We start from the raw sequence: 25,573 nt of genomic DNA, 5'->3' as shown, positions 1-25,573 counted from the left end.
AATATGTTATTTTGTTATTTTATTTATTATAATGTGAACAATTATTTTTTTAAAATGTGTATATATTAAATAAGGTTAAAATTAAAAAGTTGTTATATTTTAAATAAGAGTTAAAAATACCTTATAAATGAGATTAGAGGAGTATTTCTCATAATAAGGATATCCTAAAACGTATTATAATTGTCATATTAATAATCTTGTAATTTATGAATATTTCTCAATAAGTGAGAAGTACCGATGTCAATTAATAATATTAAATCGTTAATGCCTTCCTTTCTCTTGAAAAAACAGAGTTAAATTTTTTTACCACTTAATTGAATGTTCATTGTTCATACACCCCTATATCAACATGAATTAATAATATTTTTTTTTAAAAAGAAAGCAAGTTTGAGGCTTACCTAATTGAAATTTAGTCAAATATCCAGATGTAAAATTCTCTCAACAACTGTTTATAAAAAAAAAAAATCTCAACGGCATTTTATTTTAACATATTAGAAAAATTTCGTGCCCTTTGGGTGACGATAATGATTAATAAATGGTAAATAAAAATATTTATTTGATCAATAATTAAAAATTTCGTTTTAATTGTCCTATTAGAAAAAAACTAGGAACTTAAAAAAGCTTTCTCATTTTTTTGAAACAGTGCTTTTGTTTTTGGATTTGGATAGCCTTTTCTAGCGACTAGATATATATATATATATATATATATATAATGGTTCCCCCTAAATCATTTGTTGAGATATTGTTATCCCCGTGATTAATAATTAGTAGTAGTAATAATAATAATACGAGTAATTTGTTGTCTCTTTATTATTCTTAAGGCTTCATGTTGCAAATTAAATGAGCTAGAATAATTACTAATCAATTATAAAGTTGGATTACTCAAATAATTAGAGATATTTTTTTGTTTCAATTATTGCAGAATATAAATTAATCATTACAACTGCTATCCTACAATTTATTGTTATTTGTCAACCGCTATTTTTATTGATTTTCTTTTCTGATGGGATTTTGTCTATGAAGAATATAATTTTTGGATCAAAACAATCTTAATATTATGTTGATTTTGGTAAAATTTTAATTATTATTATTCACCTTTTTCCATTTGAGGGTTTTTCTATACTAATATAAAATATTCAATTCGGTAAATATATGGATTTTTAGATATACAATTAATTACTACAATCTGAAGAAATACTGTGGGGAAAAAAAATCTTTTCACTATTTCTGCTCAAAGCGAATTATTTTATTCACAAATAACTTGAGCATAATTCTCTTATGTCCTTATATTATCAAAATTTTAATTAAATTGATACAAATTTTTAAATATTTAATAATAACATGACAAATAATTTAGTTATCATGTTTTAAATCATATTCAGTGAATCATTTACATGGAGTCACATATAGCAACAGTGAAAGGTAAACTTGTTCAATTCCTATTGATTATTTTTTTATTGATTATAAATTTTATAGTTGATATTGAAATTGATTGATTTTATTGATATTGATATTAGTCTATATTTAATCGAGATGCACGCATAAAATTTTTATAATAATATGTCAACTACATCTACATGTACATAATTACTTAATATATTTTAAATTTAACTAAAAAATGAATAAATTATATGTAATTAGAAATATATTAAGCTGCTGAATTTAAACCTTACAGAGAAAATCTCATATAATTCAACTTGCTCAATTCCTATTTATTCCGGCCAATAAAAACTCCTATTTATTATTTATTAAGTAATAAACATCTAACTATCTAACTAATATATTAATGCATCTAATATAAATTTCAAATACAAAAATCACAAAAAAAGCATCTAAAGGAAAAAAATTTTTTTCAAATCTTCCCATATTATTTTCTTTTTTGACAAAAAAACTTTTACCTAGCATTGTTCTGTTTTCTTCTTTTTTTTTCTTTTTTTTTCGGACGAATAAATTCTTTCCGCTTTAAGCTTGATTAAGCAAAATTAAGCAAAAAGGCAATGTCAAACTTGAAGGGTAAGATTAATGAATGACTTGGAGGTCAATTAACCTCAAACACCTCTTAGACTTCTTAAACAAGCTGATTGTGCTAACTAATAATTAAAAAAAAATCCTTAATTCATTTTTGCATTTTGTATTACTTTTTAATTATGATAAAAAATCAAATATGTAATAAAAGATTTGGTAAAAACATAGACAATGGAATAAAAATAAAATGACGGTAACAATTCTCATTGCATTTTCACACACATTTCTCTACAATAAAAATAAAAGAACCAAAGCGCCGAAAAAATGTTTAATTTATTCATCGATATAATTATGTAAATAGGGAAAATATATGTAATCATATATATATATATACACCCACACACACACATATAGAGAGAGAGAGAGAGAAAGAGGGAAGCACACGTAAAAGAGAGAGAATGAAACAGAGTGCGAGTATTCCCACTGACTGATATTCTCTACTTCTCCATCCTCTGAACCAAATTTTCGCTTTCTTTGTATAAAAATTCAAAGCGACGGCTCCGATCGTCTGCCGCCAGATCGCATGGCAAAGTCTGGCGTGGTGGCGGTGGACCCTGATCCGACGGCGGCGACGAAGATGTCGGAGTTGAAGAAGGAGTTGAACAGATTGGTGAACTCCATCGTCGATGATGATGATTGCAGCGTTCAAACCATTGATCAAGCTAATGAAGCTCTTTCCGCTCTTAAGGACCTCAAGCTTCGAAGGAGATCATCGTCATCGCCATCTTCACAATCTTCGTCCTTGAAGTTAAACGGAAATTCCGCTTTTCCAGAAGAATTTAAGTGTCCTCTTTCTAAGGAATTGATGAGAGATCCTGTCATTGTGGCTTCTGGAAAGGTTAGTGTCATAATTCGAATGTGTCTGGTATCTGAGAAGAGGTTGTAGATTCAAGAACCTAAACTAGATAGATTATTGTGTGTTTGATCGTTTTTCTTTTTCCTTTTTGGGCCAGCGATAATTTTCTTATCTCGCTTCTTTCCTTGGGAAAAAAAGGATTTTCTTGCATTTTTCAACATAAATTCAAGAGAGAACACACGATTCCTTCAAATATGAAACTCTTTAACTCACCAATCTTTGAATTTATTCTTTTTCATCAGTTATTATTACTTTCTCAAATACTCCCAACCCGTCACTACAACCAAACGGAGTGAAGAAGCTGGATTTTATATTTTATAATTTTTTTCCTTTCTGTCAATTGTGCTTCTTGACTTGAAAGGCCTAATGCGAAAGAAAGAAGAATAAGTTTTTATTACCAGCATCATTGCCTTATCCCGAACCTTGAAAATCAGTATTTTCCGCTTGTTCATTTAATTAGGTCAATTTAATTTTAACCATTTGAAACTTTCAGCTTTCGTTCCCCCCCCCCTCTCTCTCTCTCTCTCTCTTCTTTTCCCGTCTTGTTTTCTTTAAGTCTAATCAGTTTTCTCCTGTTTTTCTTTTCTTGTTCAATGTGGCACGCGATTTATTTATTTACTAATTTTTTAACTTTATGTGATTGTAATCAAGAATTCTGATGTCTGGTAGTTGGTGGTATTAAAGAATACAATTAACTTCCGGTTAACGCGTTGCTGTCACTGGAAGTGTGATTTCTGGCACTTTTTGTTTGATCCACTTAAAATTTTCGGATCTTCCGCTTATTTTGTCGCTAGCTTTTTGCATTAGTGTTGCATTTGGATGAGTGGGAGCGGCCCCCCCCCCCCCAAAAAAAAAAAAAAGAATCAAAACCGTAGTAATAGTATATTAACCATCGTGGAAGGAAAGAGAAAGTGGAAAGTGAAGAAAGAATAATTTTCTTTATGTCCATTAAATTGTGATTCTTTAGTGAACGACGGTGTTGATTAGTAGCTTTGTTTAAAACTTTTTGACTAATTTTCCCGAAAGGGAATAATGAACTTCTAGTGTTTTGAGCTCTTCCTTTTCTGTTGTGAATTGCTATAGTGTTGCTTCCCCACATTCCCCAGCTCCCTTTTCTCTTTCTGCCCCAGGACTTTCTTCTGTTCACTGATACTATTGAAGGATTATATAATGGAATGATTCATGAGTACATTTACTCAATGACTTAACTGCTAAGTTAAAATGATTTTAATCGAGTCTTTACTATTAAGTTAATGTAAATATTGACATTCAAGAACTTTTTCACATATCAGCATAATGATATGAGTTTCTTTTTAAAGTTTTTGTTCATCTCAATTATGCAGACATATGATAGGCCCTTTATTCAAAAATGGCTGAAAGCTGGGAACAGAACTTGTCCTCAAACCCAACAAGTCCTCTCACACGCTGTCCTAACTCCAAATCACCTCATAAGGGAGATGATAGAACAGTGGTGCAAGAACCATGGGGTGGAATTATCCAACCAACTTCACTATGTTTACAATGAGGAAGAGATAATAACAAAAGCAGATCGTGATCATTTTCATTCTCTGCTTGAGAAAATGTCCTCATCATCACTTTCTGAGGAGAAAGCAGCCGCAAAGCAGCTTCGGTTATTGACAAAGAAGATGCCTTTGTACAGAACACTCTTTGGTGAAACTTCACAAGCCATTTCTGAGATTCTCAAACCAATCTCTGCAAGCGACTCTTTTAACAACATCCATCCTGATCTCCAAGAAGACGTGATCACAACACTTTTGAACATCTCAATCCATGACGACAACAAGAAACTTGTCGCAGAAACTCCCTTGGTGATTCCACTCCTTGTGAAGGCCTTAAAGTCAGGAACTATAGAAACTAGAAGCAATTCTGCAGCTACCCTCTTCACTTTATCTGCTCTAGACTCAAACAAGGAGCTTATAGGTAAATCCGGTGCCTTAAAGCCATTAATTGACCTGTTAGAAGAAGGCCATCCTTTAGCCATGAAAGATGCTGCTTCAGCACTTTTCACCTTGTGTGTGGTTCATGAGAACAAGGCAAGAGCAGTGAGGGAAGGGGCAGTAGGTGTTATACTGAGGAAGATCTCAAGCCGGGTTTACGTAGACGAATTGCTCGCGATCCTCGCACTGCTCTCGAGTCATCAAAAGGCTGTTCAGGACATGGTAGATCTTGCAGCTGTTCCTAACTTGCTTAGCATCATGAGGGAGAGCAATTGTGAAAGAAACAAGGAGAACTGCATAGCTATTCTTCAAACTATATGTCAGTATGACAGAGCAAAGTTGAAGGAGATAAAAGAAGAGGAGATTACCTTTAAAACTATCACTGATCTTGCATTGAATGGAACTTCAAGGGCTAAGAGGAAGGCTAGTGGAATTCTTGAGAGACTGAATAGGGCTGTTAATATTACACATACTGCATAATAGTGTCATTATTACTGTGTATATTCTGCTTCTGTTTTTCCCAGGTTAAGTTGTTGAAAGTGGGGAGAAAAAAAGAAAGTAAATTTGTCTCTCACCAAATTTTGTAAATTCTTTTGAGTCAAGTCATTGCCATGTTCAGGAGTTATTACTCATTAGCAACTCAATAAAGTGAATCCAGTGCTCTTTTAGTAGAAGGAATCTTCTTATAATCCAATTCAATTATTCTTTTAATAGTATTTGCAGTTTTACAAATTGTACTAACTTCAACTTTCCTAGCAATAAAGATATCAGAGAATGCGTAAAACCCTTCATAGCAGGATATATGGTTCCATACTTTACCTTCTTTAAATGTCTTGGTTTGTAATAATTCTTGGTGAATATAAATCTCAATCAAAGGAATTTAATCTTTCTGGAGGTAATTTTTATCTAGAGATGATAGTAATTTCGAAATATCTTTATAATATAAAGAAATTACGTTGAAATTTTGAAGAGTGTGAGAGATAGTTTTAGGAAAATGAATTATGAAGATTTATTGCTACAATAATAAAAAAAATATTTCTTTTTAAAAAATATTTCTGTCACTAATATAAGTTATGAGTTCTTAATTATCATTTTTTCTAGGAAAGATAAATCTATATTTCTAATAATTTTTTTGAAAAACTACACTATTTATAAGTGATATATATAAATATATTTTCATATAATGCATATTTGGAGTTTACTGTCTAGTTAGTCAATATATAATTTGATTTATATGGGGAAAGGTAAAATATTTCTTTCTGAGTAAGCTATTTGAGACGAATAATTACCTCATAAAATGGTGGTTTCTGAAATTAACTTATTGTTGGTAAATAATTTCATTCATTCTTACTTTTATAATTTTTTTATAATGATTTAAATTTATAAATATATATAATAAATATATTTTCAAGCCAAAAAAACTTTGCACCAATATGCTCATTATGATGGTCCCTAATATGTATCTATGCCTATTTATAACATAAGCATGCTTCATGAAAGGGAAAAATGTACTTCCATAGGATAAAATTGACAAGTAGCATGGAGACACACACACACACACACACACACACACAAATAGGAAATTTTAAATTTAAAACAAATTAATTTTATAATTTTGATAGAAAATAAAACATCTATAAAAACTTACTTTGTAAAATATATGCTAGTGTCCCAGCCGACAGAGCAGGGTGCCCATTTTAAGGCGCGTATGGCTTCTAATTGTTCCCATATTTTAAGGCTTTTTCTCCCAGGTCGATTCAATTTTTTTTTCTTTTTATGTATTTTTTTTTTCAGCTGATTCCTTTTGTGTGTTTTTTAATCTCCCTGTTTTCTGCACAGAATAAAATTTTTAGTTTTTAATAATTTAATTTTGGACAAAACTTACATGTCGTTATTTATATCCATTAGGTTGAGTTTTCCAATTACTTGTATAAAAAAAATTCTCCAATTACACTTTGCCATGTGTAATATTTATTACTAATAATTGTCCGATAAAAATTTGAAATTTTATCAATGTCAATTTACCCATTTTTATTTTAACAAAATTCCACATGACAATATTTGATTGGAGAATTTTGCTTGGCAAATATATCCTCTTATTAGAGGGAATTTTGTTTGAGGTATTATCAGTATTAAATATGGACATATCTTTCAATAGAAATTTATACTTTGATTTATTAACATTAGGAGGGACTAGCCTCTTTTGCTTTATTTTACCCATGATTTGATTGGAAAATTTTTCTTTTTCCACTACACCATATACATTGTGAGGTACTAAATATAGACATTTCTCTTAGTAAAATTCGAACATTAAATCATCACATTGTGAGAGATTAATTCTTTTGACTAGAATTAACTCATTGATTTATTAGAAAATTTGATATAAGCAATTTGATCTTTTTGGCAAAATAAAATGTTCAGATGTAAATTTGTCTCAAACATTTTTACTAGGCATTCAAAAGTTGTTTGGTACGCAAATTTACTTAAAAAAAAAGCTTAAAATCGTAATAATATTACCCCTTACCATTAAAAATGTAAAAAGTCAACATTTTTTATATTTCACAATTTATTACTAACTGCATAATTTTTTTTTAACCAAGAAACATAGCAGTTGAAATAAATCATAATATTGAATGTCATTAAATTACATACATTTAATCATTTACAAAAATAAACATTACATGTAACAGCTTTGAACTCTCTCTATATATATAAACAGATATGGATCAAATGCCGTGTTAACTCATATATGTGATGATATGTACAAACTATTCACCAATAAAATCATCTCATTAATAATAAAATTGAAACCATACCCTATAAAATAGGCATCATATCCTTATCAGTTAAACCAAACTGGGGCATTCCGTGTTGAACAATTTGAACGTTGCCCCCACATATGATGTATTTGCCTGTTTTTAAGGAAGAAACGGCTGAGACCATCCATACCCGTGAGCTGCCAAACCTTGAAATTAAAGTCGTTTGGCTATTCCACAAGCTTTTCTTTTCTCTACTGAAACTTTCCAAAATTACATGCTTCTTTTCTAAGTTACGGGTAATGCCAGTAATATCAATCTAAAAAATTTAATAATATAAATTCATTTAATTATTACTTATTTCTAATGCCATGATCAGATTACTATAAAAGAATTTTCAAACTGTAAATAGTAATATTTTTCTAGAGACTCTACTGATAACTTTTCATGTTATAATAAAACGTATATTTGGCAACTTAATTCTTTTACATTCACAAATACTACTTCTGGTTCTTATTATAAGACCTAGTTGACTAATTTAGAGATATTAAAGAAATTAGTTAAATTAGTTACTTGTTATAAATAGGTGTTATCTTTACTAAAACATCCTTACTAATTATGCATATTAACTAAAGTTACTATTAGATGAAACATTTTATATGTATAATTATTTCAAGGATTACTTTGGAAAAAATGAATAAATATGATAGACAAAGTGGATTGGAGTCTTATATTTAAGATCAAATTAAAAGTTAAACAAGTTCTTATAATAAAGAACGGAGGTAGTACAACGTAATGTGTATTCAAAAGATTGGGAAAAAAAAAAAAAAGCTAATGCAATTATAAGATGTATTAGAGCTGATCATGTGCAAATAGATAAGGCACTGAAGAGTTAATGCCACATTATAATAGCATCGCTTGTTTCTAATATGAAACCACACACAGACTGAGTTAATGCTGATTAAGATAGAATATTACATCTGAGCCAAAATTGAATCTTGCAAGGACATGACTACCTGTTCCACAAGGTAGGTGATCAAGATGACCGAAAAATATGAGAAATTGAATAAGCCCACAGAGCCAACCAGCAAAATGGACTCAAATAGTCTGAAAAGTCTTTTTTTCCTAAGTACACAAATAAAAAAGCAACTGTTCTGTGAGCATTTAATATGATCAAGCAGACTACTATGTACATATTGCAAAAAAACAGTCAATTATAGTTATATGTACATTTTTAGACAACATTTAACCCTTTTGTTCACAACAGGCACCGCATGGAACTACAAACAATGATTACCAAACATCAAGCACACGAGGAACTACCAACACCTCTCAGTTGTTAACATAAATCATAGGTTAGTCTATCTTGTAGGCCCATCCATGTTTATCCAAGAATGCCCGGACTGCTTCCTTTATGGCCAAGTTTGGTACTAACTGGGATGGATTAAGCGGTTCTCGGGTGACTGGATCAAACCTACCCACCTACGTTTGGTAGAGTTTAGAAACCGCGTAATGACTTTAAACTATTGAAAACATTTTATTTACAGGGACATACAAACCGCGTACCTTTTCAAGATGGTCAAGAATCACTGCCCTCTCATACGTAAGACCACTAGGAGTGATGACAGGATCCCGGAAAAGTTCAAGCGTAATTCTACAGCAAAGGTGATCTGGCACCTGTTATACTCAAAATGCCAAACCAAAAGGTAAACAACCAAGCATTAAAAAAATATCAAGAAAGGAAAGGAGGGAAAAAAAAAAAAAGGCGCGGGAAGGGTGTATGGATGGTTTTGGTAGACAAGTAGTCAGAGACAAGCCAATGTATTCACCTCAGTGGGTGTATCGTCCTCTGCAGCTTTACCAAACACTCTTCCTAAAGCCTCGAGCTGTTCTGAAAGGGTGGTTGGATCTTCATCTATCAAGCCTTCCTCTTGGGAGATGCCATGTAGACTCCTTTCCTTTAAAGCAGACTCGCAAGCTTCTCTGAGACAGAGACAGACATTACATGAAGCAGCTGATAACAACTAGACAAGCAAAGTGGATACTACTTTTCAACAAATAAATATATAAGAATTAGCTAATCAGGCGCATAAACACAATTCATGAAGTAGCTGATTTCAAATTTGATATGGAATTCATTGTTCACCCAGCATTAACGAATGTCCAATGGTCAATAGGTTTGACAATCACCAGAAAACATACTTCAAGCTCTGCAATTCCCATGATCGCTCGGTAGATGAACGTTCCCATTCTAGGTATTTTGCTTTCGATAGCTCCTGCCAGATCTCTTCTACCATATAGCCCTTAGGATTGGCTCCCCTCCCAAGATCTAAAGCCTATTATTAAATGACTTTATAATCAGTATAAGAAATCATCATGCAAAAAGTAAAGAGAAAAATAGAAGCACGTATGCACTACGGTCAAGTCAATTTAATTAGATATCATGCCAAAAATCTAGAGAAGCAACCAGCGTCCCTTTATTAATTTACTTTTTGGCCAATAAATACCATGGCACTCAGCAGCCCAGGAGCACAAGGAACCCACCGCGGGGGTTAAAAAAGAAACATTACTACTGAATGAAACAAAGCAGGCAGATGCAAACCTGCACAAATTAATTCGCAGGGTACCAGCTAGACAAATGCATTCTATAACACAAGATCGCGCAAGACACAAACCAGCAAAGAAAATGGGGGCAGGCAGAGGAAAAAGACTTTTCTCTAGCCCTCCAGCCAATGCAAACTCTTTTCCATGCATACCAGAAGAAAAACATGACAACTAAACCAAACAAGTCGAAAGAAAAAGCTTTAATTTATCAGAAAGTATCTATAATATAACGATACTTTATACAACATAAACAAATACCATTCTCCCACTACACCAGGCAAAGTAGGATTTCAACTTGCAAGACAGAACAAGAATAAGCACTAGGATTTTACAGCATCTCGCCAATATTAGGTTTGATGATGGATTGCTTTCCATTTAGCTCAAGCATTATTTGCCACTAACAACAGATCATAACAAATTTAAGCCGAATGCATCACCCAAAAGAAAAAAGTAAACAAACAAGTGAATTATGCAAGAAGAAAGGAGAGTGAAAAGCTGAAATAGCAGGTTAAGTCAAACAGTCATCCATATTAGCGTTTTCCTCAATTTTGAACATGCTCTTAAGCGCATGCCATTGCTGTATATTCATGTACATAATAGTTAACGGGTTAGCAGTCAGTACATGGTAAACGTAACTTTCTTTGCTATCAAATATCCAAATATTCAATATTCTCAAATTTGGAATCATATTAACTACATATTTACACAGAAAAAACAGAACTAATAGCGTAAAATCTCCAAGTCCTTGTTTCTGACATCACAAAAATTTATGCATTCTAGAAACGAGCATCCAAGATACTGGAGTATAACGATAGGGCTGCATGGAATCTTGAATCCATGCAATGCATTGCCATCATATTTGTTTCAAACATTATCATCATGGGTTCTAAAACATGGGAGACTTGGGAGTCAAAAAGCAAAGATGGAATATAAATACTGCTAAAGAGTAAAGATTTCATTAAGGCATTATTCATGGTGATGTCCTTCCACTAATTGTTAAATGAATAGAAGGACTCATCATTCTTTCCATAAAAACTTCTATTGGAATAATTTTGCATTCCTGCAATGTTTCTCAAAAATCAGAGGTATCCAAGTACAGGTAAACTTAAATAAGCAACAACTCACTTTGTTACCCTAAAAAACAAAAAGAGTAAAGCTTCCCTCTGCATTGAAGCTCCTCTGGATAAAAATTATCAAGTAGTCTGTCAGATAAATTGAAATAAGCAACACATGCAGATTGCAACTTTTTCTCTAATTCATACCCATATTGTTCACAGGAAGCCTCGTGAGTTTTTACTACATTCAATTTCTGATCACCCCTATAGAAATTTAGAGAAGTGATGCCCGCTAGTCCATATCATTCTCGTTACTTATAAGTAAAAGAGTCAAATCAATATTTTCTTTAGGTTGTGCAAGCAGACTAGGAACCTCATCAGGAGATTGAACTATGACTTTGTTGACAACTTTATCTTGACTAAATTCTTATCAATACCACACCGTTTTATTTTTTTGAGTGATTGTGGTTTTACTTCCGCATCAAACGAAGTGATTTGCAGTTAAATGCACAAAAGTAGCAATTGAAAATACCTTTTTTAACGAACAATCATACTTTTTCAAAGAAGCCATAAATCTCTAAGTTGCTAGCAACAGAAACACTTATAACAAAACAAATATATAGAAGGAGGCTTCAATAGCCACAAACCTTCTCTAATTCTGCTATTCCCTTTGCATATTCTTGTCTCTGCAGCAAAGCAAGTCCCAACATATAGTGGGCCTGTGATTTAGCAAAAAGAAATCTAAATAGGTACGAGATACTCCAAAAAAAATAATGTGTTGGCAGTAACAATACATATGAAGAGAATGCAACTATTGTTACATACAATGTACCATAGTCAAAGACTATCTTCCGGCCATTGTTTCTATTAAACAGTACACACCTTTCATGCAAACCTCTATACCCCATTCTCAAGAAAATATACCAATAATATTCTTCCAAAGGTTAGATCAAAACAATGAAATTGTATACAAGATAATATAGCTTTAAGGCCAATGTTTTCCACTCTATCTGTTGTGTAAAATATAATTAACACTATCACACTATCAACATACACAATTAATGGTAATCCTTATCTGGAAAAGAAAATACTCTAGATATATCTAACCTGCAACAAAACCAAAACCAAACAAAAGTGGATCTGCCGATTGACCTTCATATGATGGGTGAAAAGGGAAATGCACAATATGAGTTATTTGGCTCATAAAAAGCTACCTTTAATGCCCTTCTTTGCAGCATAATTTTAAATATTATTTTCCAGAGAATCTAAATTTGAGAATATTACAAAGTTACGGATAGAATACATTTGAGTTGTAAAAGATAAAAATAGCATGACAGCTAACAGCACAAAACCTTCACAACAAAAGAGCCTTTATATTTCAAATTACATGTAGCTTTCGTCACAGGACAATGGGCATGATGGAAGCAATGAAATCGACTCTACTTGGAATAATTACAAGTTCTAAACCATAAAATGTGTAACTAACATGATCACAATAAATAATAATGCTTGTGCATAGTCAATTATTCTAAGGTTTAATCAGAAAGATTTTCACTAAATTTGCCAACGGTTTCATCTTAGATGTTTGTCGCAAGAAGTAATCTCATAATATGCATGATTCACTCAGAAGTTACACTCCAGAAGCAGCATTAAAAAAAACAATATTCTGAAAGCATAGAAGTATCATGCAACTAACGTAGAAAAAACATGATCAGGCAGCAAAATTCCCGAAAGACAAAATGACCATACCAACAATTTTTTAAGAGTTACAAAAGAAGAAACACAAGAAACAAGGAAATAATTACCTTGCTTCTCAAACCAAGGCAATTTAGGAAATATCACTATTTCTATGGCTTGCTTGGAAGAAGTGAAAAAGTAACCAACAGAAAAGAGAGGATGTTAGTTAACCTATAAAATGGCACTATGTTTCTCCGGATTATTCATTTATTTTTGCCTCCACCAAGCATAAATCAGATCTAACACCTTACACCATACACATTGAAGAAAGAGACCGCATGGTACACCCAGAAAAATCACCCAAAAGGATAAGATTCCAGCGCAACTATTAAATATCACTAGAGTTCATCTGAATATGTAATAAAAAGCGCACCATACAGAAACTTCAGCGTTAACTTGGAAAGTAATTATGACTTCATATCTCACTCATCATTCCGCTTTATGTTTGCATCAGTGATCTAATCAAAAGATTTCAACCAGCATCCAATAGCCCAGTTCTCCAAATTCTTGCAAAGAAAAAATAGAAGTAAAGAAGTACTTCACATTTCAACATTTCAACATGCTATTATGAAAGCAATAGAGCCATTCAAAATCTAGAACAATAGCTATATCCCAGGCTAAATTAAATACGCAGCACACTCGATTCCAACGTGCGAGATGATTTATCAGTGAGGAAATGTAAGCAAATCAATATTAGACACGTTGAAGGCTTGAAATACTATATAATTACAAGGGGATCACAACAACCTTGACTGAATTGTGATTTAGTTGAATAGCTTTCCGACAATCTTCCTCCACTCTTGTCCAGTCACTGCAAGAACACCGGACCAACAAACGACACACATAAAAGAAACAAGAAAACCAATTTCAGTTCATGAAATTACAGACAAAGAGCAAAATCAAATTAGATGGTCTCCATACATACTTCCGCTTGCGATGGCATAGAGCACGATTCGTGAAATAAACCGGATTGTTGGGCATTAGAGTAATTGCCTTTGACAACAAAACGGCATCAATAAATGAAAAAGAAAAAACAATTAACATCAGGAAGTTCGATCTTTGCCAATAAGACAACGGTAACATAGGTCGATATACATCAAAATCCAAATCCGAAAAATACCTCCGTATAAGCATCGATGGCAGCTCCGAACCGATCTTTCTTGAAATAATTATTGCCGTTTATTCGAAGTTGCTCCGCCTGTTTCGCCACCGCCGACAAAGAACCTGCATTTGGCCCCATAGTTGGAAAATTCTATGTCCCTTTCAATTTCTCTCTCTCCCCCTCCCCCCTTAAAAAAAAACTCTCTGGGGCTATAAACCTATGAAAGAAATATATGTATGTCAGTATTATGAACAACTATGGTTGGAGAAGAAAGGAGCAGAACGAGAGGAGAGAATCGTCCAGAATTTTCCAGGCGAAAGCCAGCGCCAAAACGAGAAGAGGATCGAACTCAGCAAAACAGAAGCTTAGAATTGTATTGACTTTTCATTTCAAGATTTAGGTCCACGAAAAATCAACTCGCAGCCCGAGCACCTGACTTCATGACAGCTCGCTTTCATTGGGCGGTTTGCAACCTCGCTTTATTATTTTGGCTATTTTATTTTATTATTACGTAATCTTTTCCTTGGGTTAAAGAAACTAATATGCTTCCCTAAAAAAAAAAAAAAAACTAATATCCTCAGAAGAAATTAATGATAAATGAGATTGAAAAAAAAAATTTAGGAAAAATAACAAATAATGACCTTTAAAAATAAAAAAACAATAAGGATAGCCAAGGAACAAACAAACTTTGTTTACATAAAAAAAAAAATTCCAAGTTGTAACAATAGTTCGTCTAGAAATAATAAGTCTTGATTGTCAAATAATAAATTTTGAATTGAAACTTTTTTCACATTCATAGCGTAAAATGAGATAGTGATTGATTCCCGAAAAACTTTTTTCCACAATCGGCGTGAACAACAAGTTTTGAATATAAAATAACTAAAAAGTATTTCTAATTAACTAAAAAGTATAAATTTATCAAAAATAAATTTAAAAAGGTATTTTTTTAATCTATAGTGAGTTATATTATTTATAATTTATACTTTTTGGTTAACTCTAGACCCAGCTTAAATGGAAGAATTATAATGAGGTCAAAAAATTACAAAATAAATCCCAAAAGTTGTTATTTTTTATTCTAAAATTTATCATTATTAGGATTTTTTAGTTATTATTTTATTTTTTAGGATCTTATTATAATTCTCTCTATTTATTTAAATCTCACTAAAAAGCATTGATGCCAATAATCTTAGGGAAAATGACACAAAAATGACACTTAAGCTTAGAAATCCCAAAATGGTCACTTGAATAAGCAAAATCCTAATTTAGGTACAAGTGACTAATTTGGAATTTGCAAATTTGTTGAAATGACCATATTGCACTTTTTTTTAATTGTTTTTAAAAAATCAAAGACCCTTACTGGCTGGTCAGTCGCTAAAAATTTTGGTGCCAACAGTAAGCAAATAATTGTTTAAAAATTTTTACAATTTCAGGAACATGATTAATAAGTTTTGTAATATTATTAATAAGTTTTGTAATGTTATTAACAAGTTCAGTATAACAATTAATAACAGGTTTTTTCAGAAAATTTAAAAAGTAACATTTTTACAACTTTTATTAGTATCGTTAATAAGTTTGTGATTCTATTAACAAGTTCAATATAGCATTTAATAACAGGTTTTCTAGGAAATTCAAAAAGTGACATTTTTACAACTTTAGTAATAGAGTTAACAAGTAATGTAATGATATTAACAACTCTTATAAAAGTTGATGTCTTTAATATTAGTTCCCTATGAAGGTGGTACAAAATTTTCCCACTTATTAGGCAACCATTATAGTTGTGAGAGTTATTAATATCGTTACATGATTTGTTAACCGCGTTACTAAAGTTGTAAAAGTCACTTTTTGAATTTTTCAGAAAATTTGTTGTTAAATGTTATACTAAATTTGTTAATCAAGTTACGGAACTTGTTAACGATACTGAAGTTATAAAAATGCTACTTTTTGAACTTCCTAGAAAACCTATTATTAACTATTATATCGAATTAGTTAATAACATTATAGAACTTGTTAACCATGTTACTGACCTTGTAAAAATTTCTAAAAGAATAGTTGCCGACCGCCAGAGCTTCAATGTATACGGCCACTTGAGCTCTAGCGACTATTACCGGCATTTGAGCTCTGGTGACTGATTGGCTGGTAAGGATATTTGGTTTTTTAACAACAATAAAAAATAAAAGGCAAGATGGTCATTTCAGCAAATTTGTAAATCTCAAATTGGTCACCTATACCTAAATTGAGATTTTACTTATTCAAGTGACTATTTTGAAATTTTAAGTTGAAGTGTCATTTTTGTTTCATTTTTCCATAATCTTATGACATGCACATTCATAATGGACATTTTTTTGTCACATTATGGGCCTATTTGGTTCAATTGCATATACCCTCTACCATGCAATGCACTGCAATGTAATAAGATGTAATGCAATTTTGATTTCCATCAAAATGTTTGATATGACATTGGACATGTGTAAAAGAAAAATTAATTTTTATGATAAATTAAAAATGTAAACAAATAAAAAGACCAAAATATCCTCATCCAACAACAAAAAAACACATTTGCCTCATATTTTCGTATTTCTTCAACGGCAATAGATAAAATGAAAAGGGAAACAGACCATGACATTGATTTCAATATAAAATAAAAATTCATGAATCACAAAGTCTGACCACAAACTATACAGATTTGGATCCAATTTTTTAGAATTAACTGACTAAAACACAGAATGACAAATCAAAACTAACAATATAGATTTGGAATCAAATTTGGGTCTTTGGAAAAATCAAAACTATCGGTCCTTCTCTTCGTACATCATTTTTCAATTACTTTGTTTTGAGATCGAATGTCTGAGGTGAAAGCTATGAAGTGTGATTGCGAAAAGGAATCATTATTAGGAAATGAAGCTTTGCCGATGTTGAAGGAATAGGCTTTGTCGACGTTGAAGAAGATGGTGGAGGCAAAGGAAGGAGGTGGTGGGGCGTCGAAATGATGCCAACAACAATGGAGGTGAGTGAGACAGAGGCTGCAGAAAAAGTCCAAGAAATAGAAGATGAAGGGTAGGGATTGAGGGTGTTTTGTGTCTTTTTACATTGGATATGATAGGCAAATAAGACTTTTCAAAATATACAATAAGGTGGTAATAAGTATTCATAAGGGGGGAGACGTGAATGGATATTACCAAATTTTTGATAATTATCATTACAATGGTAAATTTTATTATCATACTAAAAAAGCAACCAAACATCATTCTCTTGGTAATACAATCCCTATTACCATCGTAGGCCTACAATGGGATTGAACTAGTCGGGTCCAATGTAAAATTAAAACCTAAAGTGCTAGGTCCACGAAGGATAAACTACTGCTCGAGCACGTCAGTTTATGACAGCTTGCTTTAATTGGGCGATTCACAACTTCGTTATTTTGGTTATTTTCTATTATTATTATTTTTCCTGTGTTAAAAGATGTAATAACTAATATACTCAGAAAAAAAAGTGATGATAAATGAACTTCATAATAAAATAAAATGAAATTCATTGTGTTTTTTTTTTGACAAAAAAATGAAATTCGTTATACATTCACCTAAAATCAATTTAACAATTATCAACTTTATTTTTGACTTAAGGGGTAAACATTATCAACCAAAAATTACAATTAACTTCCGAATTTTGACTTTCCACTTGAGAGAAGATTTCCTGTTCTTATCTTGTTAGGTTATAAGGCTATTGACAAATACAAATTAACTTATGTTTATTTTACTTTTGAATTCCTTAGCGCTGGCCGATTTTATATATTTTCTTTGTACGAAGCGGCACTGGCTCCCTCATGTCCCCTGGGTTTTTTCGTTTGTACTGAAACTCCTGGGCATGGGTTCGAGCTGGTGGGATCTGTGACTGTGATTTTCCCACAAATCAATTCAACAACTATGAGGTATTTCAAAATACCTCTCCTTTTAACTCCTTAGTCATCCAAAAGGATAATTAGTTCCTTATACTACCCCCAATCTTTAACATAAAAATTAAATTTGATTTTAAATGTAAAATTTTTGATACTTAATATAAAAATTAGTTAAAAATTAAACTTGGTTTTAAATATAGTACAATAATAAAAATCTGCGTTGTCATAATGGTTACAGTTATAATTGACATTATTGGTTTCATCCATCATTAATGCATTGTAAATGAAGAAATAATTAGTAAGGAGAAAGTAATAATGGCTTGAGAAAATTTACCTTCTCTCCACATTGCTGTGATGTTGTATTATACTCCTTTTGTCCCTATTTATAAATAACAACCACTATCCTCCTTTTTAAATATCAACAATATTAATAAGCTATCTTAAATTTTTATAGCAAGTTTTCTATTTTGCTGATAGTAAAGACTTATTTTAATAGTTAATAATATGTTTATTTATTTATTTCTTGAAACATCATTTCTTTGAGAGAGAAATAGTTAACTTTAAATGTTATGAAGAGTAGACTTTAATATATTTATTTTTTGTTTCCTGAAACATTATTTTCTAGAGAGTGAAAAAAAGTTTTAAAAATTATATTTTAATATAATCTCTCTTTATTGCACATTCTCTCTTTTTTATAATTTTTTTATTGTAACAATTTTTTATTATCTTTTTTATATTCTCTTTTCATAAATAAGGATATTTTAGAATTTTTTTTAATTTTTACATATTTGTTATCTTTAACTAATTTAATCCAAGATTGCTTATAAAACAATGACAGAGGAAGTAATATACATGGAGATTAGCTCACTTACTCCTTGACAATGCATCCTATTTTCTCGATCCATCTTTAAAGGAAACAAGGTTCACAACTTTACATCCTTAAGTACAAAGGGAAAAAAAAAGTATAAGGAAAAAATAATAATGTATTAAGAGCTTCACATCAACACTAAATTGCCGAGAATCACATGGTTAAGGCTTGTAACTCAATAAGCCCACCAAGGCTGTGTGATAACCAGCCGATGGGAAAAACTTGGGGGGCTCACCAAGGTCCAATATCATCCTCTTTTTTTTTATTTTATTTGTTTTACACACTTGCGCAAAATTTATGTTTTTTTTTTAATTTGTGAATGGACAATACCGAAAATGACGAGAGATAAATGAAATTAGATATTTGTGTTTAGAAAGTGTTATAAATGAGATACAAAAACAATAAGAGAACTATCTTATGTTATTGTTTTTGGATCACAACACAGATGACATGTCCTATTGATAATCATAGGAGTATTTAAATAGAAACCAAACCATGATTTAAAAAGTGAATTTATAGTATAGAAAGTAAGTACGTAAGAGAAATTTTGTCTTAATTTGTGTAAAAAAAAATGTTACCCAAAAAAATTTGTGTAAAAACATTTTTTAAAAAGGGTTTTCTAGGCATTCCAAACACCTCTATAGTTTTACACATATGTTACGCTCACATTCAACTGACAAATAATGGATAGTAAAATGCATGAATGTGACTGGGAAGTAATTAAGCGACAATATTAATGAAATAGTGAATGAGTAATGGTGGGAGTTTTGGAAGTTGGAATACATGAAGAGGGAGAGGGACATCAACACACCCTTTAATATTCATAACAAATCCAACCTTTTATCTAAAATATCTGCTTATTTTGCCGACCATGGAGTAATATATATTCACGGTTTTGCATACCACATGACTTATTTGCTAATTGCCTAATTGATGTACAAATAAAAACTTTTTTTTTTTACACGCTTGAGCATCATTATGTTCTTTGTGAATGGCCAACAATGAAAATAACGAGAGACAAATTAAATTAGAGATTTATGTTGACAGCGTGTTATGAATGAAACAATTAATAAAGTAATATAGAGAAGAGATGCAAACAAGAAAAATAAGAGAACTATCCTGTATTACTTTCTTCAGAGTACAACACTGATGACATGCACCATTGATAATCATAAAAATGTTTAAATGAACCTAAATCATGATTTTAAAAATAATTTTACGGTATATGAAATAAGTATGTAACAAGAGCTTTATCTAATTTGTATAATATATTTTTTAAAAGTGTTTTTTGGGCATTCCAAACACCTCCATAACTTTACACATACGTTACACTCATATTTAAACAGAGCAATTTCACCTACCGTTAATTTTGATTGTTAAATTTGGTTGGTATGTACACATGGCACTTGCTAAATGCCACATCATCATCCAAAATCTAATATTTGACAGCTCACCCAGTTTCCATAAACTCCTCTCCTTTCTCCCTCTTCCTTTCCGATGGAAACACCAATAATGACGAGAAATCACCAATCCTTTCTTCCTTCATCAAACATCCTCCAAGAAAGCATCCAGAGCACTTCTTTCCTTGGGCTCTGTTGGTAGGGGTCTTCCGTCTTTTCTTCGCAATCTAGTGGATTTTAGTGTTACATTAGTGTGCTTGAACTATCCTGCTGAATCTAAGGTTATAAAATTCATGATTCTATCTTTTCTTCACAATCCATGGACGCTCATGATGATGAAGGGGAAGGGTTTTTCCAGATTTTTTTTTCACGGTTAATTTTTTTTTGTTCAATGTTGATGATGATTGGGGGGGGGGGTTTTCTTTTTGCGATTGGGTATTCTTTTCATATTGCTGATTTTTTCCTCTTCCTGGATCCCGATGAAGATGATGAGGGGGGAGAGTTTTTTTTTTTTTCGGTTGATCTTCCCTCCACTCTTTGATTTTTGTTGATTTGCCCGGTGATTGATTTCAATTAAGTAATTAGTTGCCTTGCGAAAATTTGCAAATTCCAAATTGATCTTCTGCCAGCTGAAATCATAGTGAAAAGGTGATTTATTTGCAGTGCACATAATGAATCGAACATATGGGAAGCCAAGAAAGAAGCTGGGTATAAGCGTTGAACCTCTTTTTTTCCTTTTGATTTTTGTTATAATTTCAGTAAGGAAGATGATGATGTGGCGTAATACATGGTAGAATATGCCCTTGTGGCAGATCTATGTCAGCATAATTGATCAACTAACGGTTGATCATTTGGATCTATTAATATAAGGCGACATTGCTTTGATTTTACAATTTTCGGGGTGATATTGCTTTAAAAAAATCCTAACAGCCAACGCTCTCTCGTGAAAACCTTTGGAACAAAAATGACCTTTAAACCTTTTTTAAATTTTTTTCACATTTAGTTTCTTCTTACCATAAAAAATGATGAAACAAACAGAGGCAAGAAATTTGCCGTGTGGCTTTTAGGCAGGAAAAGTTTACTAATATGTTGAAGTGAGAAGGAAAAAGAGGTATTTTGAAATACCTCATATACCTCAAATCAGAATAATTAACTTAGCGTCGAAATAGGGTTTTTTTTTTCCCGCTATCAATAATACACTAGGTATTAAACAAACTTCAATGCCCTCATGAGGGCAGCGTTATCAAACTGGAAAGTGTTTAAATACCGTTATTTGCGCTTAATTCTTATCGGTGTGGACTTAATTAATTCGCTTCCCACGTCATGCATTATATATGACCACGCTCGCCTCGTAATTAAATCGTTACCATACCATTCTGAGATATTATAGTAGTGTTAAACATCGTGAGAGAAATGGAGACTGAAAACTTTAGAACACATGTCATGAATTGATATATTCGAATATATATCTGAACTTTTAATGTTATTGCTACAAAGATATGATCATGATTGTTAACTTTGTGCCATTCATGTTAGTTCAGCACATTTTACTATAGTTAATACTTAATTAGTCTAAAATTATATATTTGAAGCTTTGTGTTTTGATGATAGAACTTATCATAGGACTCCATTTGCTAACAAACTCGAAGAGGGACGTCATTTTTCAATTTTCTAAGACTTGAAGATTCAAGAGGTTGCTTTGCTAGAGTTTGAGGCATTTGGAATTATTGAAACCAATAATTGAAGATTTGAAAAGATTCAAACTCATTTCTATGGTTTTGCTTCTCCTTTCTCTTTCCTCTTCATTTTTCTCATATAACTGTAACTATTGGAGTAGTTGTGGTTGTTTTCTGAAGATGAGTAGTTAAGCTTTTTTTTTTTTTTAAGGAATATTTTGAACCTTTGTATAGACTGAGACTTAATTACTGCTGTCTTTTAATAGTTAATGGAATTTATATTTTGATTTTGTCCTTTGATTAATGCTTCTGAAACAAATTTGACTATCATTTGGATTGATTTGTTCACTTTGATTCTGCTTGGGAAAGATAATTAGAGTATAAAACTTGGATAAAATCATGCTTGACTTGAAGTTTAATTGTCAATTAAAAGGATGGTTTGTCAGTAAAATCAAGTTATATTTACTAACCTTGCATTGTTTCATAAAGGTTGATGCTTAAAGTTAATTTTCATTATGTGTAGCAAGAGATTGTGCATTTTAATAAAAATATAAATTTGGTTTTGAGTTGAGAAAGACTTAATCAAATGTTTTGAACCTTTGACAAACACATGTATTTAATATTTCATGAAATTATCAGTCGTACTATTTACTATGAAATATATAATAAATAATTAAAAAAAAAGTCCTAAAATAAAAAATAAGAAAATGAAGTAATGGAAAATCATAAATAAAGCAAAAAGAATATGAGGTATTTCAAAATGTCTCTCTCTTTTAATTTGAAATCAGTAAAATAATGTCAGGTTAGCAATATTCATAAATCATGCCCATACTAATGTCCCTTGTAGTCAATTCACTCGGATTCGAGTGGATATTATCCTACCTTAATATTATCTTTTCATTTCCTTTTGGGTTTTTGATTGTCTAGATAAGCCAGATAAATATTCCCCTTATACTACCTCCGTCCTATTTATAAGATCTTATTTATAAGACTTTCTTTATAGTCTACAAAAGAGATCTTATAAATAGAACCGGAGATAGTATTATCTTCCAACCATATATCTATTATCGTATAATATTCGGGTCTTCCCATCAATACCCTTTTATTTATTTCATGTGGCGCGGATTATGTTTAAAAAATAATGGAACAAAATAATTCATAATCTAATTCGCTACGAGAATCTAGGAAGAACTCGGGCGTTATTACTGGTATTGGAACCGATAATTAGATTGTAAAATATAACGTGGTTACACACACAAACACACGGTACATCTTACATAGAAAGATAAGTAAAAGTGATTTGGATAAGTAAAGTTTGTATAATGAGTAAAGTTTGTATAATATCCTCCTCTTTTGTTCTTTTTTTTATAATTTCATGGTTTTCATCGTTTTTTATTTAAGAGCGTTCTATGAAATTAAACTTGTACTTATCAATAAGAGGGGGATATTGAGATAAATAATTATGTGATAGGTTCAAAATTCAGGCAAAAGAGAGAATATGTATGAATTATTCCAGGAATGAGGCTAGATAGTACAAGATCTGACTAACAAAAGGATAAATCGATATATATGTAATTAATTTGATGCTAATTGCTATGCCTAAAAACTAATGCAAATTAATGGAGCACCTCTGTTCTTTAACATAAGAGTTAGTTTGACATTTAAGTTGGAACTCCTCTCATACGTGTGGTTGAGTTCATCTCTCTTGAAGGTTGGGTGGTACGTAGTTTGAGCTTTGGATCTTCACTAGAAGAGTTTTTCCCAGTTCTATTTGGGCTTTTCTCCATTATACACTTAGATTTATCTAGTTCTATGTATGTATCTTTGTATATGTTGTTGAGGTTTAGCTATTTATTGACTCCATGAATTGTTGAGCTATGATTTATGTACTTGGATTAGGTTATGTAGTTGAGTACTTTAATACGTTGATGCATAACTTCAATTCAATTAATTTGTATTGAATATAGCATGTTATTGTGGAATAATTCTATGAGTTGTGCTTGCTTTTAGAGGTGCATTATTGATGTATGTTTTACTAATTAAGATCATTAAAAGACAATGGGCATATAGCATGTTAGTGTCAATTCTAATTACAACCCAATCTCCTAATGAACGAATCAAAGCTTGCCGCCTAACCAAATTTGAAGAGATCATCTCCATGGCATTGCTATTCTCTTCATTCCATCTCATCCATTTTTATATCAAAATACCAAAAATATTATAGCTTAAGTCATTTAATCATTTATTGCATTTTAAAAACTCCAAACCATATATTTTACTGCATCATGCATAACATTTAGTTTATTAAGTAGTTAATAATTCTCCTCAAGAGAATGACCCAAATGTTGCGTAAACCAAAAAAAAGTAATTTTTTAATTCGTTTCGAACCGATGACATAATCATTCATGTGGTTGAACTACTAGGTTCAAAAATATAGCTGAACAATGGTGTAAGAAGCTTGTTGATAACTTGATATCGGTTGGAAAGCTGGCAAACCGCCACACTTACGAGTGTGAGCTCCTTTAAATGACGGCCATCATCACGGTCCCAAAGCATTCCCACCTCGTAATGATGTGCTCCTTATCCCATAGCCTGGTGCCTCCATTGGGTTGCAAGCCTCACCTGCTTGGCTTGGCGATTTGGGGTAAATGGGATGTCCCTCATATACAATTATAATTGTTTCCTTTAATGGAATACGTCATTGGTGGATCGTCCAAGTAGGTACCAACACTAACTTCCCTCTCATTCATGCCGATGTGGAACCTTTTTTTCTTTTTTTGCCAACCATGCCGATGTGGAACTTTCAAAACCTACGTAGAGTCGTGGATACAATCTCAGTCAGTTTACTGTGATTGATTGAGGGATCTGACATTGAGCTTTCAGAAAGGCGACGTGAAGTCAAACCTATGACTTCTTTTTCGTGCCCCAAAAATGAGGATGAAAACCCAATCAAGCACATTAGAAAATATCCTGTGTCAAATTGGATGGTTATACTCCTTTGATCCTTGATATAGGACTTAATTGTTGAGTTGATTTTGATTCTAAATATAAAACCTATTTTTCGTATTTATGATTTTGTCTAAATTACTTTTATAATACTCCCTCAACCATAATTAAATAGAAGAGGGAAGAAGAATATTAAGGAAGATAATTATGGTGTTTTAAAAAAAACATGTCATATTTTTTTATAATTAACTAACTTACCTAATTTTCTTAATCTAATTAAATTAGTTAAATATGTTTTATATTAAAGATAAGAGGAGTAGTTTGTAATTGATGATGATATAACCACATAATATTTCACAATCTTTAATGTATATATAGGTTCCAAAACCGGAGAGATAATTGATGTATGCCCCAGTTCTTCCTTGTTTCTCGTAAGTCGTAACAAATTAGATTCTGAATATTTTGTTCCATTAATTGTTTAAATATCCGCATCAGGTGGCCTGGCAACATCATAATGGATAGCACAAGATACTTCTAGCCAAAGGAAATAAATAAAAGGATATTGATGGGGAGACGATGATGTTATACGATAATGGCAATGTTTAGAAATTATAATGCCTCAAAACCTTCATATATTGTGCAATAATATGAGGCATTTCAAAATACATCTCTCTCTTTTTAATTTAAAAATCACTAGA

At 31.6% G+C, this 25,573-nt stretch overlaps 2 protein-coding genes across 3 annotated transcripts; one reads left to right on the top strand and one right to left on the bottom strand.

Annotated features, from left to right (window-relative positions):
- The first annotated feature begins 2,408 nt into the window (after positions 1 to 2,408).
- On the top strand, positions 2,409 to 5,507 carry LOC114755984 (U-box domain-containing protein 9-like). Its single transcript, XM_028944893.1, has 2 exons — positions 2,409 to 2,863; positions 4,225 to 5,507. The coding sequence occupies exons 1-2, from the start codon at positions 2,549 to 2,551 to the stop codon at positions 5,317 to 5,319; spliced, it is 1,410 nt and encodes a 469-aa protein (XP_028800726.1). The 5' UTR covers positions 2,409 to 2,548; the 3' UTR covers positions 5,320 to 5,507.
- Positions 5,508 to 8,637: 3,130 nt separating this feature from the next.
- LOC114755978 (E3 ubiquitin-protein ligase CHIP) lies at positions 8,638 to 14,273 on the bottom strand. 2 transcript variants are annotated; one of them, XM_028944885.1, is made up of 8 exons: positions 14,112 to 14,273; positions 13,917 to 13,984; positions 13,739 to 13,802; positions 11,902 to 11,973; positions 9,798 to 9,931; positions 9,425 to 9,578; positions 9,162 to 9,272; positions 8,638 to 9,077 (listed from the first exon to the last, which is right to left on the bottom strand). In XM_028944885.1, the coding sequence occupies exons 1-8, from the start codon at positions 14,229 to 14,231 to the stop codon at positions 8,952 to 8,954; spliced, it is 849 nt and encodes a 282-aa protein (XP_028800718.1). In that variant the 5' UTR covers positions 14,232 to 14,273; the 3' UTR covers positions 8,638 to 8,951. The 2 variants fall into 2 exon arrangements, with proteins under 2 accessions (XP_028800718.1, XP_028800719.1); XM_028944886.1 differs by having other exon boundaries at positions 14,087 to 14,247.
- Positions 14,274 to 25,573: the final 11,300 nt, after the last annotated feature.

Source organism: Neltuma alba, unplaced genomic scaffold (genome assembly GCF_004799145.2).
Source record: "Neltuma alba isolate B1F8T4 unplaced genomic scaffold, ASM479914v2 tig00010367_pilon, whole genome shotgun sequence".
Taxonomy (NCBI): domain Eukaryota; kingdom Viridiplantae; phylum Streptophyta; class Magnoliopsida; order Fabales; family Fabaceae; genus Neltuma; species Neltuma alba.
The sequence above is the reverse complement of the archived record's forward strand: the minus strand, read 5'-3'. Positions and strand labels throughout refer to the sequence as shown.